The sequence below is a fragment of the Ursus maritimus genome, unplaced genomic scaffold, assembly GCF_017311325.1.
Source record: "Ursus maritimus isolate PB19 unplaced genomic scaffold, ASM1731132v1 scaffold_33, whole genome shotgun sequence".
NCBI classification, from domain to species: Eukaryota; Metazoa; Chordata; class Mammalia; order Carnivora; family Ursidae; genus Ursus; species Ursus maritimus.
The window spans coordinates 390766-407611 of NW_024425897.1; the positions used below are offsets into that span (position 1 = coordinate 390766).

At 56.4% G+C, this 16846-nt stretch overlaps 1 protein-coding gene across 3 annotated transcripts; it reads left to right on the forward strand.

The window, feature by feature from the left end:
• Positions 1–607: 607 nt before the first annotated feature.
• On the forward strand, positions 608–16626 carry RAB36 (RAB36, member RAS oncogene family). 3 transcript variants are annotated; one of them, XM_008697599.2, is made up of 11 exons: positions 608–691; positions 1465–1547; positions 4581–4672; positions 6449–6514; positions 6945–7046; positions 9252–9316; positions 10864–10915; positions 11770–11851; positions 12158–12248; positions 13805–13924; positions 14427–16626. In XM_008697599.2, the coding sequence occupies exons 1-11, from the start codon at positions 622–624 to the stop codon at positions 14489–14491; spliced, it is 888 nt and encodes a 295-aa protein (XP_008695821.1). In that variant the 5' UTR covers positions 608–621; the 3' UTR covers positions 14492–16626. The 3 variants fall into 3 exon arrangements, with proteins under 3 accessions (XP_008695821.1, XP_040475417.1, XP_040475418.1); XM_040619483.1 differs by having other exon boundaries at positions 631–691; positions 13805–13902; XM_040619484.1 differs by lacking the exon at positions 6449–6514 and having other exon boundaries at positions 631–691.
• The last annotated feature ends 220 nt before the right edge of the window (positions 16627–16846 follow it).

The window sequence follows — 16846 nt, forward strand, 5'->3', positions numbered from 1 at the left end:
CAGTGGAAGAGGGGGCGATAAGAGGATACTGGACAAAATTTCAGGATAGAATCTACTGAATTTACTGATAAATCAGATACGGGTTGTGAGAAAAAGGAGTCAAGGGATCTTGGAGATCCCTCCATACCAATATATAAAGAAAAACACGAAATATTTAGGTAACCAGAAAAAATCGTATTTAATATTATGAAAATAAATATTTAAACACCTCACATAATCCCTACCCGTTTGTTTAAGCTACCACCCATCCCATAGAAGCTGGGTGCTCCAGTCTTTCCACCCCGCCCCGCCCCTGGCCCCGCCTCCTGGGCTCCCTGCCCCCCGCCCCCGGGGTCCCGGCCCCGCCCCTGGGGCACCGGCCCCACCTCCGGGCCGCCCCGGGCCGCCCCGTCCCTGCCCACCGCCCGCCTGCCGGATCCCGCCCTCGTTACCATGGTGATCGCCAGCGCTAGCGCAGTGTCTTGGAAGCTTCAATGCTCCCCCAAGAGGCTCCGGTTGCTACGGTAACCGCCCTTGACGAACCGCGTGTGGGACTCATTCCGCTGTGAGCCCCGCCCAGACCCCGTCCCTGCCGCCCGGGATTCGTCAGACGCCGGCGGGTCCCGCGTGGCGCTGGTTGCTATGGTGATCGCGGCCACGGGCCGGGCCAGACCAGGCCGCGCAGCTTCTGGAGCCTTTGCAACCTCCGCGGGTGAGTCCGCCGTCCCCTCGATCCCACCCTAGTCCGCTCCGGTGCAGGCACGTCCGGAGGCTCTGGTTCGGAGGGCGCCGCGTGCCCGCCCACCTCCCATAGCCCTAACCGGAACGCCGCGGCCTGCAGCCCCGGGGCCTCTTCGTTTCCTGAGCGCCTGCCCTGGGCCAGGCCCGTGTTGGTCCTGAAGGAGAGCCGGGTCCGATCTGGGAGGACCATAGGCCTGGTTAAGGACTTGGCCAAGGCCACCCTAGTGGGGAGAGGAGGAGGACAGGAGACGCAGGGGTACTGAATAGATGCTAAAGGCCTGGCGCTGGGCACGGTGAAGGGATACCGGGAAACGCCGGTGGGCTGAAACCTGAGGCCCCTGACCCACCCAGAGCCTTCATCCCTCAGAGACCAGGAGCAGAGGACCACCCCAATTCTGCTCCACCACCTGGGCTGGGACGACACACAGCTTGGCTTTTGCGCCATGCCTCACTCACACCCCAGTGATAAGTTCAGAGAGCGACCACTCCTGGTTAGACATCTAGCAGGAGGAGACCCAGGTCTTCCTGACTCCCAGGCAGGGCGGGGAAAGCCTGGTCCCTCCACCCCCACCCCAGCCAGACTGCCTGCAGATGGAAAGAGATGACCTCTGGCCAGTTTCCCTGACAGAGAAAGAGGTGTGGATTAATGTTTAAAGCTACTGAGAGGTTAAGCATAAACTTGAGGATGAGTCCCCCAGGATTTGCACAGCGCCCTAACTCTCTTTCCCCTGGTTGGGTCCACAGGACACTGTAGAAGGATGAGGTCCTCCCTGACGCCTTTGGGACCGCCCGTGAGCCGGGATCGTGTCATCACCAGATTCCCTAAGGTAGAGAATCATTAGCCAGCCCTTTCTGTGTACACTGCTCTCCCAACACCTTGTCCATGCCCACATTTCCCCACCTGCATTCACCACTGGAAACAAAGCAGGAGACTTGGGGAGGTCAGTCCCTCTCTAACAGACCCCGGGAACTTACTAGACTTCTTCAGAAACAGGGAGACTTGGCACTGACTTGTCCCAGGTGGACCAGCAAGTTAAGGGTGACAGCAGGAGACAATGTGGCATGGAGATTAAAGGCACAGACTGCAATCAGGCAGTCCTGGGTGTGAATTCTGACTGTCATGAAACTATGTGACTGTGGGCAAGTTACTCAGCCTCTCAGAGCTGCTGATACACAAGGATAATTCCTCACATTGGGTGCCTGGCCTATGGTGAACGGGAGCTCCCTTACCTGAGTCCTGGTCACTGCTGTGCTCGTTGTTATCATTATTATTATCAAAATAGCACTCTAGTTTCCTGACACCAAATCCAGGGTCCTCTCTCCTTACCGTTCTGCCTTTGGTTCCTGTTGAAAACACCACTCTCTTCCATGTGTATTAAAATCCTGTATTGCATCAGGCGATGCAAATCCGTCCCACCCCTAGAGGGTGCAGTGGGACAATATTTCCCACCATTGCAATGCCCCTGCCTTCTGATCCAGCCTTTCAAGGCCAGGCATTGGAGCGGTTTGTGAAGCCGGTCAGACACAATATAAATGTCCTCCAGGGGACGCTGCTTCAACAGCAAAATGCTACTTCCTGACAGGAGGAAGAATGAGGCTTCCCTTCAGGAGTGGATATGCAGTGAGGGCCAAAGTCAATTAAGTAAAAATGTGAGGAATGGAGCAGTGTGTCTAGCCTACTTCCACGGGTGCAAGAAGGAGAGGGGAGAAAACCAATGTATGTGCTTGTTTATACATGCCAAAAATATCTCTGGAAAGACACAGAAGATCCTGCTCTCAGTGGTTGCCTCCACGTGACTTGGGACAGGCATGGAGGGAAAAATCCTCTCCATGGAGTGACCACTCTGTCTTTTGAATTCTATGCCCAGGCTGGTAAGGAGGAAGGAGGTGACTGCAGACTTTGGGTAATTTGGGCCTGCCGTCATACCTTCTCACCTTTTCTGCCTCTGCACACCCACAGAGAAAGCTGTGGTGCCTCGGACCTGTGGACAGTTCCCCCAGAATTTTCCATCTCAACAGAGACCCAGGCAATTGCTTCCCTAGAGAGCTTGACCGTGGTCACCAGGGATGACGGACACTGAAGTTTAGTGGGCCAAAAGGAAGGGAAGTGTCATCGGCACAAAACAGTTCAGGTCTCGCGGGACAGAGGATTCCATTTACAGAACAGATCGGCAAGGCTCAGAGAGGTGGGGGGGGCTGCCTGGCATCACACAGCTGGGCATGGCAGAGCCAGGGCTTGACCTGAATCTGACTCTAGGGCTCCAACTTTCCCCTACCCTGAGAGGCAGCCTGGGGCATCCGTCATATTTTCATAGAGGGTGAGATTCTCCCCGCTCCTGTCTGCGGCAGTTGATCCTGTATCAGGGCCACACACTTCAGACCTGAAAAATTCATGGTCAGGCGGAGCAAGCCCCTCCCATTACCCTGTGCCTCAGTTTCCCTGTTTCTAAAATCAGCTCACACCCCCTGCCCAGTCTTCCTTACTACATTTCTTCAGTGCATCCAAAATGGTGGGATTCCTTTAATGACCACCATGACCAGGCTGACCCCCAGTTTGAGGCTGACATGAAAGTCGACAGGAAAAAGCAGCCAGCTTTCTCACGAGGCAGCTGACACTGTTCCACACGAGCGTGGGCTGTGAGGCTAAGCTGTTCACCTATGTCACCCATTTGATCCTCCAATGACCACATGAAGAGCTGCTGTTATGAGTGCACTTTACAGATGAGGAAACGGGCTCACTGAGGTGTTGTGACTTGCCCTTTTGTAAAGCTCCTTCCACTGTCCCTGCTGCCTCCAACATGCCTGGAGCTGAAGGGGCGGATGGGCCAGGGCAGAGCCCATCTCAGTGCCTGGAAACTCAGAAGAAACACTACGGCTAGGGGAGGGGGTGGAGCCCTTGTCACAGGGGAGCTTTGGGTCCAAGCAGTGCCCCGAAGGACAGAGCGGGTGGCCTGGGGGACCCCTGCCATATCACGGCAGAGCACACCAACAGCTTCTAACGATGCCCTTCTCCCCACATCCTTACCATGCTCCACCCTCAGCCTCCACCAATCTGAGAGCAAAACCTAGCAGTCACCTTCAGTTTCTTCAAGGTCATCTTTTCCAATTATAAAACAAATGTGTGTTCAACATGTGTTGTGACATCTTAATAGCTGTGAACATTTGTTGAGCACTTAGTATATGCCAGGCTGGGTCTGCACTGATGGCTTTACAAGCATCATTTCATTTTATGCCCCTAGGCTTACGAGGTCTTATAGATGGGGAAATTAAAGTGCAGAGATACTAGACAGCTGCCTGGGATCACACAGCAGCTAAGTGGAGACACAGGTCTTCCTGACCCTGAGGTCATGCTCTTCAACCATAGCCCAGATCTGCCTTCTAAGAACTATGGAAGACCCAAAGAGCGCTCCAGGACATTTTCCATATACATAGATACATACGTTTAAAGCAAAAATGGCATCAAAGATCCACAGAAGGCATGGAAGGATCTTGGAGTTAAAAAGTCCCTTACAGCCCACCCCTCTTCTCACCTGAAGAGGTCCAGAGAGGACAGAGACCTGCCACACACCCACAGCAAGGACGCAGCTGCCCCAGGTGAGACCCCTCTCTGAGTTTCCACCTGGGCCCTTTGGTCTAGCCCGGCCGCTGCTGCTGCTCAGGACTCAAGACCTTGGAGTCTAGGGCCACTGAGGGGTTAGAGGACGGATGTGACAGAGGGGTCAGGGAAAGCTAACGAGGCTGGAGCTTCAAGGCTCAGGAGGGAGGGAATGCTGGGAGGCAAATGACCACCTCGCTCCTGTGCTTGGTGTTGAAGCTGCCGCTTCACAGGATGAAGTGCCCTTCTGTCTGTCTTTTTCCAGTGGTATACCCCTGAAGCCTGCCTGCAGCTCAAGGAACACTTCCATGGGCAGGTCAGCACCACCTGCCAGCGCAGGAACACAGGGACCGTGGGGTGAGTGACCCCACGACCCAGGGGCACAGGATGTTGGGGGAGGCAGTGGGATGGAGTGAATGCATGGATGAATGTACGAACGAACAAATGAAACGCTTCACACAGACGACACCCGTACAGCCCAGTACGGGCCTGGAGCTGATCAGGACTTTTATCTGGCTTTGCTGTCATAGAGAACGTCTGCTGTAGAGAATGACTTTCCCTTTTCTCAGTAAGTCACGCACATGACTTATCAGCCCGAGGTCTCGGCATATGTCTGCTTCCCGTGTCTGGAATGTCTTTCCTATCCTTCAGCTCACAGTATAGTGTCAGGGGAGTCCTGCACTACCCCCGCTACCCAGCCTGGGCTGGCCCGGGTGCCCCACCTGAGTCCCAAGCACTTATCTCACAGAATTACGAGTTTGCCTCTCTGGATTCCCCACTAGACCTAACCTGTGAGGGCAAGGGCTGTGTCTGTCCTGTTCCCACCTCGGCAGCACCCGGCACCTGGCGCCACCTAGCCCTGCCGGCACAGGGAGCTTGCAAGCAGTTACTCCTCTTAATGCACAGGTACCGGGGCCTCTTTGCCTCTCCTCCTGAGGAGCTCCCAGGTGTCACACAGGTGTGATGAGCTTGCAGTGGAAGCCTGGCTCCAACGTTCCCCAGGTGGTCAGAGTGAGGCCAGACTCAGGTCAGAATGGCCATGGAATGAGAGCAACGGCCACCAGTTAGGGAGGGCCGGTTCCGTGCAAAGTGCTTCACGGATTACCTCTCTGACCCTTCACAACTGCTCTGGGAGGTGAGAAACTGAGGCACAGTAGGTGCTCCCATAATACCTCGGCAGTACCTTTACTCCTTCATCTGGGAAATGGAGTCAGGTCCATCCTGCTCCGGGACCAAAGGCCACCTGGGAACAGAGGATACACAGCCTCTGTGTCCCCAGACATGGCCAGGGGAGGTGTACCAGGTCACCAGGTGACAGGGGTGCCTCCTTGCTGTCTGCAGGCAAAGGAAGTACCTGGTCAGATGTTTGCCCATTGAGCTCCTTTAGCATGAGCTGCAGAAACTTCCACCCAGTCCCAGGCATGCTCTGCAGGAAGTGCAGGATACACTCCGGGTGGGGTCATGGCTGCTCTCAGTGAGCAAGGTCCCCTGGAGAACCCAAGAACCTCACAGCCAGTTTACCTCAAGCCATAGCCCAGAGCTGAGTGCTGGCCTGAGTCCTGTCCACGGCTCACCTCTTGGGGCCTGTGTGGCCCTTGCAGACACCTCCAAGGCAGTTGGTGACAGTGGTGTCCCGGTCAGGGAGTACCTGCTTGCAAAAAGCACGAGCCCGTGCAGCCCCAGGCGTGGGTAGGAGGGGCAGTGGCTCTGACCCCGTGCCTGTACCCCTGCACGTTGACGCTGCGTCTGCACCCTCAGCTCCAGGTTCCTTACTGCGTGCGCCCCCAGCTTGGACGTAGCCCCACCTGAGTCTCCTCCCTCTACTCCATCAGCCCAAGACAGCCTCCCATCATGCCCAGTTCTAATCCTCACAACAGGGCTTGGGCCCAGTGGGGTCAAGAGCATATAGCTCCAGAGACAGCAGAGTCCCCAGAAGAAATGCAGGCCCTCCTGCCCTCCCCTCTGAGTGCCAGGGATGGGGACAGACATCCCAGAGTGTCTCAGCAGGTACCCTGTCCCCCGTCAAGGATTGATCCATGGCTTATGAGTGGGGAGCTCAGGGAAGGAAGGGGCTGTGTGTGTGAAGATGCTCCGTGACCATGCTTGCAAGCAACACAACCGTATCCCTCCCAGGCTGCGACTTTCCAAGGTGGTTGTCGTTGGCGATCTCTACGTGGGCAAGACCAGCCTCATCCACAGGTGCGCCTGCTGGCCACACCTCCCAGCACTGGTTGTCACACCTTCACCTGGGAGGCCCAGTTCACATTGTCCTGGTCAAAACTGTGTGGCTGCTGGGAACCACACCTCAGAGGGGTACAAGGCATTGGGGAGTAGCAGGTCGGGCGGAGGGGTGCAGCGTCCTAGGACCCTGACATTCATGTCACCATCCCCCAGGACCATGGGCTCACACCTCACTGGTTCTGACCTGCAGCATTGCCTTCCGGGCTGCTACAGCCCTTCTTCCCCAACACAGTTCTTGTCGGCAGCTCCGTCTGTCTGTTATATATCTTCGGGGACCATCATGTCCTTATATTCCCTGTGGGTGGACTTTTTGTTGCCTGCAGACGTTGACTGTCGTGAGCAAAGCTTGCACACACAGCCTCTCTGATGATTTCCTCGATTCCCACAGGTTTTGCAAGAATGTCTTTGACCGTGACTACAAGGCCACCATCGGGGTGGACTTTGAAATTGAGCGCTTTGAGATCGGTGGGATTCCCTACAGCCTGCAGATGTAAGTCACCATTGTGTCACACCGTTTCCCATGTGGCTCACGGGTGGGCTTTGCAGAGGGAGACCCACGGGGAAAGCCTTGGTGAGCCCCTTCTGGACTGTGCCCTGTAGTATTCAGTGAGGACCTGTCTGGACAAACAGGAATGGTTGAATGAGACTGGGCTTTTCCAGTTCCCCAAAGCCCTGTACTCCCCCAGTCCCCATGAGCATCTCACGTTGGTCATCAGACCTGGGAAAGTCCCCACGGCCCGATGTGCCCACCCACCCTCATCCTCCCCTGATGCCCACCCCTCGCTTTCTGGCTCCGGGTCCGCCCCAGCCTGCCTGGCCCTCGGTGACCCCTCTCACCAGGCCAGCAGGTGGTCTCTGGCAAGTCATTTCAGACCTCTGAGCATCTGTCTCATCTGGAAAGTGGAGCCCAAAGTGATCCCTGCGTGCCAGGGTCTGGTGGAGGCCACCTTCCTCAGGCTTGATGCACCCCACTCATCCTCACCCGTCTGCCCTCACTCACTCTCCCTATCTCTCTCCCTCTGTCTGCTACCCTGCCAGACCTCATGTCTCTGCCTCTTGATGGCCCACTGGCTTCAGCCCCTCCCCTCTAATTTCCCTCAGAACAGCCCAGAGTCTCTCCCCCAGGCTCATACTTTCCCACCAGAGCTCTGGACATTGCCATCCCTCTTCTCTGGCACCTGGAGGATACTGCAGGTCTATCTGTGTCACCAGCCCTACCCTCTCTTGTGTGACTTGTCACCCTTCCAGGCTCTCCTGTGTGGCCCCCTCCCTTTCCTAGGCTCTCTGCCCAGCTGCCCCTACACCCCTCTTGCTTGCTGCCTCTGTCCTGGTCCCCTTCTCCTTTCTTTCTCCCTGGGGTCACACCTGCTCCTCTCGTTTCATTCCTCAATCCTCTAAGCTCTGCTTGGGCTTAGCCTTGGGATCCGTGGTCATCAGGATGGACTCACCCTCTCGTGGACCTCAGCTCCTAACTCCATCATGATAGTGCCCACTTCTCTGAGGACAGCCCTAGTGTAGTCTTAGAGCCAGATGGCACTGCCAAATCTTGCCTGAGGGAGAGTACAGGGCCAGACCAGAGCAGAAGAGGCTGTGAAAATTCAGGGCTGTAGGACCAAGGGGCTCTGGAGCCAGGAGAGCTGAGGAGCACAGAGCTGATGGGACAGCCTAGGTGGAGCCAGGCAGAGAACAGGCCATCGGCCTTATCTAACTAGAACAGAGATGCTGTCCTGGCTTGCCTTCTCATTGTCCCTACATTGAGGCCACTGCTGGCTACCCAGCTGGCCCCACCTCCACCCTCCCAGCTTCCCACCCAGCGTCATCTTCAGAAGCGAAAGACAATATGAATGATTGAATGACAGAATAGAGCCAAAAAGTTCTGCATCATGCTGAATCACTTTAAAAAATTTCAAACCGTTGAGATGTTATTCACAGCTTGTCAACTTTTCCATTTACAGAAGAAAGTTAAATTTTGATCTGTTAATTTTAAAAAGGAATGGATTTTCAGACTCAGCCCTTCACATTGACCACCCGGTTCTAAACCAGAGCAAGTAGATCTCAGTATGTGTGTCCCCCTGTCCTATACTTTGCCGATGGCAGACATCATTAATTGATTGTTGCATTCTTTTCCTTAGAGCCAGGGCTCCACTTCTCCAGAGAGCCAGAGCTAACTGATCAGAATCACCCACGAGATACAAACCACGTCCCTGTTAGACACTCCCACCCCCCACCCAGGGACTGAGCGTCCCTTCTGCTGCAGTCAGAACGTGGAGCCAGGGCCCAGCCACACGCGAGCAAGTGGCAGAGCCTCCGGCTCCCAGCCTGGAGCGCCAGTCCCTTTCACGGGGCCTCGTCTACAGGCGGACTTCCACCATCTTCAGAGCGAGCACATCAGGGAGCATATCCTCTTTTTTAATGGCACTGTCCAAAGGGACTGAGCTGCAACTCCATTCATCTAGGCAGTGGAACTAGGGCATGCCCCTCCCCCACAGGCATGGTGACTCCAGCCAGGGAATTCCCCCATGGGGCACCTTAGGAAGGAATCATGAGGAATTGCGGGGCAGGGACCAGTGGCCGGTAGTTGGCACAGGCCCTCGGGCCTGCCTGCCCACAGCCCCACCAGCCTTCTGGCTCAGACCACTGCAATTGCTTAATCTGCCACCTCTCTTTTTCCCTTTCTGTCTCTGCCACCACACAGCTGGGACACAGCAGGGCAGGAGAAGTTCAAGTGCATTGCATCTGCCTACTACCGGGGTGCCCAGGGTGAGCATCCGGGTGATAGCAATGGCGGGGCCCTCAGCCACGTACAACAGGAGGCTCCCACTGGGCTCCTAACAGGAAGCCAGGTCCTCTGCACAAGCACCAGCTCTGCCCTCCAAGAACCACTGAGAAAACGTCTGGCCAGTCCTCGGGGATGAGGAGACTGCCTTCCAGCCAGCCGGGCCTGGGGTTGGCCTCAGTGGTCACACCCTTCAGGGGCCCTGTGCTGGTGGCTGCTCCCTGGGAGTCTCAGCCACAGTTTCGGCTCTGAAGGGTGCGCAGAGGGGGAGGTGCATGTCCAGAAACCCCAGGAAAATAGAGCAGAGTCGACTCCTGGAGGAGGTGCGAGGAGGTGAGGCTGGAGGGGAAGAGTGGAAGGGCCACAGGAGGACTGTACCTGCCAGTGGGGGCGCAGTGGGAGTGGTCCAGGCACTGGGCAGGCCTCCCGGTCTGCAGGCGGCAGCACAAGCTCCCCACTCCAACCCCAGCTTCCCAGGGGTTTCAATGGCAGACACGAGAACCGTTCACAGTATCCAAAACCAGGCTCAAGATGAGGCCCAGTTATGTCTACTCGATACTGATAAAAAGAAATCATAACATTGACATCTGAGATTTGATAAAAAGCAAAACCAGGAAATAAACCATGAGCACCTTGGTTTGGGTTGGAGTTCCAGCTCTGGCCCATCTTCTCAGGGGGGTGAGAATGAGGTGTTAGGCACCTGGCACAACACTGGGAACTGCAGCCCAGCCCGCCACCATCGCCATTCTCAGTATCCTCCTTTGCTTCATTCCCCTCTGCTTCAGGGGGCCTCCTGCAGCCTTCAGCCAAGCTGCAGGGGAAGGTTCTGCATGGCCCTGCTCACACCCCCAGGCCCAGTAGAGAGCAGGCCTTTCTGGAATATCCTCCACATAGGACTCCCCTCAGAACTCCATGGGGCCCTGGACACCGTGGATACCACAGAACCTGGGCAGGGCCAGTGATGAGAACCTTCCTGCTCCTCAGAAAGTATTGCCCTAAAGCTGGTCGTTGCTAATTGTCCTCATAGCCATGGCTGCCATTGGTCGAAATTCCTGTGTCAGGCCCTAGACCAGAGCTTGTAAAAATAGCTGTTCTTGCTGAAACCTCACAGCACCCCTGAGAGCCTGAGGTATCGTTCTCACCTTTCACAGACGGGGGCACAGGCTCTCAGCAGTTAAGGCCCTCACCTGAGCTCCCTTGGCTGTAAGTGGCAGAGGGGAGATTTGAAGACAGAAGCCCGTGAGCTCATCTTGCTTCCCTGGATATCCCCTGGGTCTGGGCCTCTGGGTATGGGTCGGAGAGGGTGGTGGGTGGGTAGGTCCCAAGCGGCAGCCATGGGGTGTCTCCTTCCCAGCCTCCATAGTGGGGACCAGGACTGATTGCCTGGGGGGCCACCCCAGCAGTTCTGTGGGAGCCAGGCTCCTCTCTGGTTCTCTTGGGGAGCAGGGAGATGCCTGAGGGGAGCCCCTCCTTGTACAGCATGTTTGTCTCACCTGCTGCTGACTCTCGGCTTCTCCCTTTTTGTGTCCAGTGATCATCACAGCCTTTGACCTCACTGATGTGCAGACTCTGGAGCACACCAGGCAAGTCTGGGACTCTGTGGCCCCTGTGGTCCCCTTGGATTAGGGATCGCCCATGAGCTGGGCCCCCTGTGGGAGGTGCAAGGGACCAAACTTGCTCGTCAGAACTGACTGCCACAGGCCACTTACTGTCCAATTGCCATATTATCCCTTAAGATTTGCACCCATCTGCTGAAGGTGGGACCGGCTCAGGGTACACAGCCAGCCCCGTCATACAGGGGCTGGCACTCAGGAGGGCCTGCATTTGCTTTAAAGCTCTGCTGTCACCATCTTGAAAGTTTTAATCATTACTGCATGAGGGACCTCACATTTTCACTTTGCCCTGGGTCCTACAAATTATGTGTATCCAGTCCTGTCTGAAGGGACAGCACTTGCTATCTTGGGCAGAGACCTGATCAAGAGAGCTGGTAACATGACCAATTCTGGGAGGTTATCTGCTTCTGCTGGGAATCATCCAGTTAATGGACCAAAGTCCTCTTCACCTCTCTTTGGTTTAGGGCATTCACATCCCGCATCTCCCAAGTCCAGTGGGGGGGCGGTGATTGTTCAAGTTGATGATAGGGCAGGACTCCCCCAAGGTGACACAGGGTGAGGGCAGAGCCAGGGCAGGGTCCTTACCCGCCCTGACCAGTGCTTTTGTGTCCCCACCCACCTGCAGTCCAGCCAGGGCCCAGCTGGTGGCAGGACCAGCGGCCCACTCAGCCAGCTGGGGTCTAGGTACCCTCCCTGCAACTCGAGGCTCAGTGCTCCCAGCCCTGGGGCAGACCTGGGTCTGTACCCCATCCCCTGGTCTTCCTCGGACCTCTCTAGGTGGATGGATGCTATCTCTCAGCCTGTCTCCCCTCTGTGCATTCCAGACAGTGGCTGGAGGATGCACTAAGGGAGAATGAGCCTGGCTCCTGCTTCGTGTTCCTCGTGGGAACCAAGAAAGACCTTCTGGTGAGCATACCAGAGCTAGAGGCTTGGGATGGCCCTCGGGAAAATGCAGCCACTTTCAGCCCAAGCTTGGAGAATGAAGGGTGGTGCTGATGTGCTTAGATAGGGACTGGAAGACCCAAGAGCTGAAAGTTAGGGGCACCTATACTTGTCTTGTCAGAGAGAGACCACTGGGATCTCACCCCTGGGGAAGGTGTACCCCGCCCGTGCACTGAGGATGCCCATCCCAGGGTGAGATGGGGAGGGAGGAGGCACGGGGGAAGCGCAGGAGCGCCCAGAAAGCTGGGTCAGGAGGGCTGCTTCTCCCAGTCAGGGGCTGCGTGTGCACAGGCAGAAGTGGAGGCTGTGCGTCTGGCCAACGAGATGCAGGCCGAGTACTGGTCGGTGTCAGCTAAGACAGGTGAGTGGGTTTGGGGCTATTGCCCCAGTGGGTGCGGGAAGTTTCCTTTGGTGGCTCTATGGCATGCTTGAATCATAGCCAGCTGAGCTGGTGACCATGCAGGGCCTTCCACTGCCTGCGAGGAGTCTCCTCAGCTCCAGAGGGAGACCGGGAGCCCTCCGCCATGGTAAACAGATTTGTGGGCGCGTTCTCTAAAGCATCTCCCTCCCTCCTTGAGGCAGATCCATTTTATCCCTGTGAGGCCACTTCCAGGGTCACAGGGAGGAAGCAGCAGGGCTGGGGTTGGAACACAGCCTCACCTGTAAGCACTGTACCATCCTGCCCCCCCATCCCAAGGTAGGTGGGTAAGAGGCACCTCTTGGCTGGCACATAGAAGGGTCCAGTAACTGGGGGCTCCCATCCCTTCCCTGGGTGTTACCATGGAAGACACTGCACCATTGCTTGTGGCCCCTGGCCCTCATCCATATCCCACCAGTCTGTCCTCCATCCACATGGGGCCCCTGGCCACACTGAGCCCCCAGCCCCTGAGCTGCCCTCACCCATGGGCTACTCCCTGGCAAGATGCCTGATGTCTCAGCCTCAGTATCCTCATCTGGGAAATGGGATGATGCTGTCCATCTCATTTCATTTTTACTGTGAAAATGTTTTAAAATACAAAAGCCTTGTGTATTCACTGAGGGAAAATTAGAAAATAAAGAGAAGCAAAGGACATACTTAAAAAACACAGGTTGTTGGGGGGGGTGACATGAAATACCATCAGTGCTTGGCTCATAGAAGGCCCCAGCGGCTCTGGAGACTCTGGAATTATGCCTTGTGGTCCTTGCCTCGAGTAAGGGGCCACAGTAAACATCTGGCCAGGGACTAGGGGAGGCAAGGATGGGAGTACCAAGGGTAGGCACCACAGGGGGAAACACAACCTCGACTCCAACACAGATAAAAGCATGGCAGTGCCCGTACCCAGTTCCCTCTGCTTCTTCCTGACAACATCCACCGTGCCCTATGCCCCCCCACTTAGAGTAACAGAAGATTCACTGAGAATTCCCTATGGGCCAAGCAGGATTCCCTTGTGCAGTTGTATGGGTTGTGAGCTGCACAAGGGCAGTGCACATGTCGGCGGCTGGAACCTAGCCCTGTGCCCAGTTGGCTGGCCTTCTCCACCTGAAGGAGGATGCACAAAGGGTCTGTGTGGGAGTTGACAGCACATTAATCCTCACAGCTGCCCACTGGACAGGTGCTCAGAAGTGACAGGAAAGCAGACACCCTTCTGATCTCCACACATCCTGGTGCCAGGCCCACAGGAGATGCTCAGTGGTGATTGATTGGAAGAGTAGATGCTGGGAAACCAAGGCTCAGAGATTTGAGGGAGCTGCCAGGACGGGGGGTCCCCAGAGCCCCCAGAGGTGGGAAGCCAGGCCAGCTAACCCCATCCCTTACACTGTGCCACCCCAGTCAGCCCCATAGGTGGGCTTCCCAGGCTCCCACACCCGCTGGCTCCCAAATTCGTCTGCGGGTAAGGCCCGAGGCGACAGGGTCAGGGCTGTGTCTTGGGCCCACAGGGGAGAATGTGAAGGCGTTCTTCAGCCGCGTCGCTGCCCTGGCATTCGAGCAGTCAGTTCTACAGGACCTGGAGAGGAGGAGCAGTGCCCGGCTCCAGGTCGGCGATGGAGACCTCATCCGTGCGTACAGACAGCAGGGCCGGGGCTGGGGAGCAGGCCTGCAGCCGAAAACCCGCGTCCACCAGCCTCCCGTCCCAAGAGGCCACTCCCTTAACTTGTCCTCCTGTGCTGGCCTCTCTGGGGTACCCTTTTTGTCATTACTCTGATGTCAGGCCCTCAGCCTCCCTGACCCTGCCTGCCAGCTTCGACTCGCTCCCTGGCTCTCTTTGCCCTCCCGGCAGCTTCCTCGTGAGCCTGGCTGGACATCCCCAGCTGTGGGGATGTGTCCTGGCTTTGCCTGTCCTAGTCTGTGTCTTTCCCCACGCTGTTCCACCATCTGGAATATATCCTAGGCCTCTTGGCCTGTGCCAGGTCACCAAGGCCTTGACTGAGAAGCCTGGAAGGCCAAGCTCAGCTCTGACCAGCAGAGACACCAGAGGGTGCCAGTGGCAGGGGAGGGAGGCTGCCCTGTGTCAGCTGTAGGTGCTTAGTTGATGCCACGTGCCTACTCCCATCCTTACAGGCATGGAGGGGAGTCCCCCCGAGACCCAGGAGAGCACGACATCCTCCAGCCTAGGTTGCTGCTAGCTGGGGCCTGCACCGGAAGCCTCTACTCCCTGCACACGCATGGCCAGTGCCTTCTATGACCATGGAGGGGTGACATGAAGCCATCCGTGTCTGCCCACCCACCATGCTGAGCCCCAGAGCTCAGCCCCTTCTCTTTAGCAAGTGGGAGCCAGGAAAGGCCCGCTCTGGCTGCCGGAACCCCCCACTGTCCCACAGGTGGGTGCACTGCGGTGATCATCCAGAAGCCACCTACAGAGTCACCAGACATCCCCCCTGGCCTTGAGAGGCCTCAGAACTGCAGACACAAGACGCTGGTGCCCCATGGCCCTCCTCTCTCGCCCTCGGCACATGTTAGCTGATCACGTAGGCACTCTGCCAGCTTTCCTGGGTCAGCCTCAGGACCCTTCTCTTCTCAGTGGTCCAGGCAAGCGGGACTTGTCAAAGCCAGCATGTGAGGGAAAACCCACCTGTCATCCCTGCTTGGGACTCTTCTGTAATCAACAGGACTCGCAGCTCACTGTCCACTGTCCCTCTGCCACAGACTTGTGGGCTCCTGAGCAGCCTTGCTCCTCCTCCAGACAAGAGTGTCTCTCAGGCCCCTTCTGGCCGAGGGTCATCTTTGCCTCCTCCTTGATCCCTGGGATTCTATCCTGTTGGTCAGTGGCTGAAGACGGGCAGAACAGGCCATTCATGCCCTCTGGCCTGGCTGGACAATGAATTTCCCAAGCTGTGCTATGGGAAGAAGGTTGCCCAGCTGTCCCGGGGGTGAATTACTGCTCCATCCCTTGTGCACGGCACTGCCCTGCGGTTACCAGCAGTAGTCACCCCAGACGCTGCTGGGCTGATGCCTGTGCTTGCCCCCGCCGCCCCTCTCTCCCTCTGGCCTGCACAGGAAGGGCCTGGAGAACAAGAAAATGCTAGGTGCGTGCCTCTCAGGACCTTTGTGGTGGCATCCATGGCTCCTTGGAGGACATCAGAGGCCCTCCAGAGACTAGCAAGCAAGCTCCTCCTCTATACCACCCCATTGTGCACACCCAAAACAGGCAGAACAGGCCGGGCATCCCCTGCCCGGCTCCCACCCAGAGTGCCCGCTCTCTCTGTGCCCTCGTGTTGCTCCTCTGCGGGGGCTATGAACTACCCCCACCTGCCCCACACCCCTACTCCTCCCCGCCCACCCCGTTCCACGAGCAGGTGGGCATATCTGGGCATATCCTACCTGCTCCTCTCAGATGGTGAGCATGTTGCAAACAGCTGTTCGGTCAGTGCCCCACACAGTGCCTGGCACACTGCGCGCCCAGTGCATGCTGGTTGGCTGACAGCAACTGCCGGATGCTGGTTGGGGAGGAACACCGGCCTCTTTTTCTGTTCAGTCTCCCTTCACCACATTTGAGCTCTAATTTTTTACAGATATAAAACACTTCATATAAATCACTCTTACAGGAATTATGCACGTGCTTATTGTAAACCAAAACAAGAAACTACAAGGTTTTGTATACAGAGTGAAAGCCCCCCTCCTGTGCTTAGAAGTAAGTGTTGTTAACAGCTGTAGGAGTCCTTCCAGACTATTCCTCTGCAGCACAGCCATGTGTGTTTTCTCGTTTGCTGTTAGACCAGAATGACCTCTCACCACTCATGCTGCCCGGCAGCCTGTCTTCTGGTTGACCTGCAGGAGCCCTCTGTCCACACAGAGCCGACATGTTCCTTTAGCAACTGCCAGGTTTCCTTCAGGTGATGGACCAGAGTCCAAGTGCCCTGCCCCCTGAGTGGGACGTGAGGTTTGTGTCCAGCTTCTAGCTTTTACCAAAGGTACTGCAGCGACCATCCTTGTAGTTATAGTTTCCCGAAGAGAACTTGCTGGCTTTCTGAGGACTGGTGGCCTAGCTTGGTCTACTAGACACAATCTTGGCGGGGGGCGGGGGGGGGGCAGGCTGCGTTAGGACCAGGTTTGTGGCACACAGCAGAAAGTGTCATGGGATAGAGGAGCCCGGCCACGGTGGGTGGGCTGGCACTCTCCCAACGGCTCCCTGCCCTCACCCCTCAGGCCCTGGGATTGGGGGGGTGATAATGATGTCTTGGTAATAGCTCCTCTGCTAGAACCAGTGTCTCTGTGCACCCACTCTCTGTAAGTAGCCCTTTATTAAAGTCGCCCCATGTTGCCCACCGTGCATGCTTAGCTTTTTCCCACCAGCTGATACGGAGTCTCTTCTGTCAGAATCCATGAGTCAACAAAGACATTCTCTTCAAACACCTCAAAATTTAGCTGTCATTTCTGGGGCAGAGACCCAGGACCAGATGCAAATGGTTCAGAAGAGGCTTGTCCCTCAGCCATATGTCCCTGCCAAGCAGCCTCGTCCATGGGACACTGTCCCTTATGTG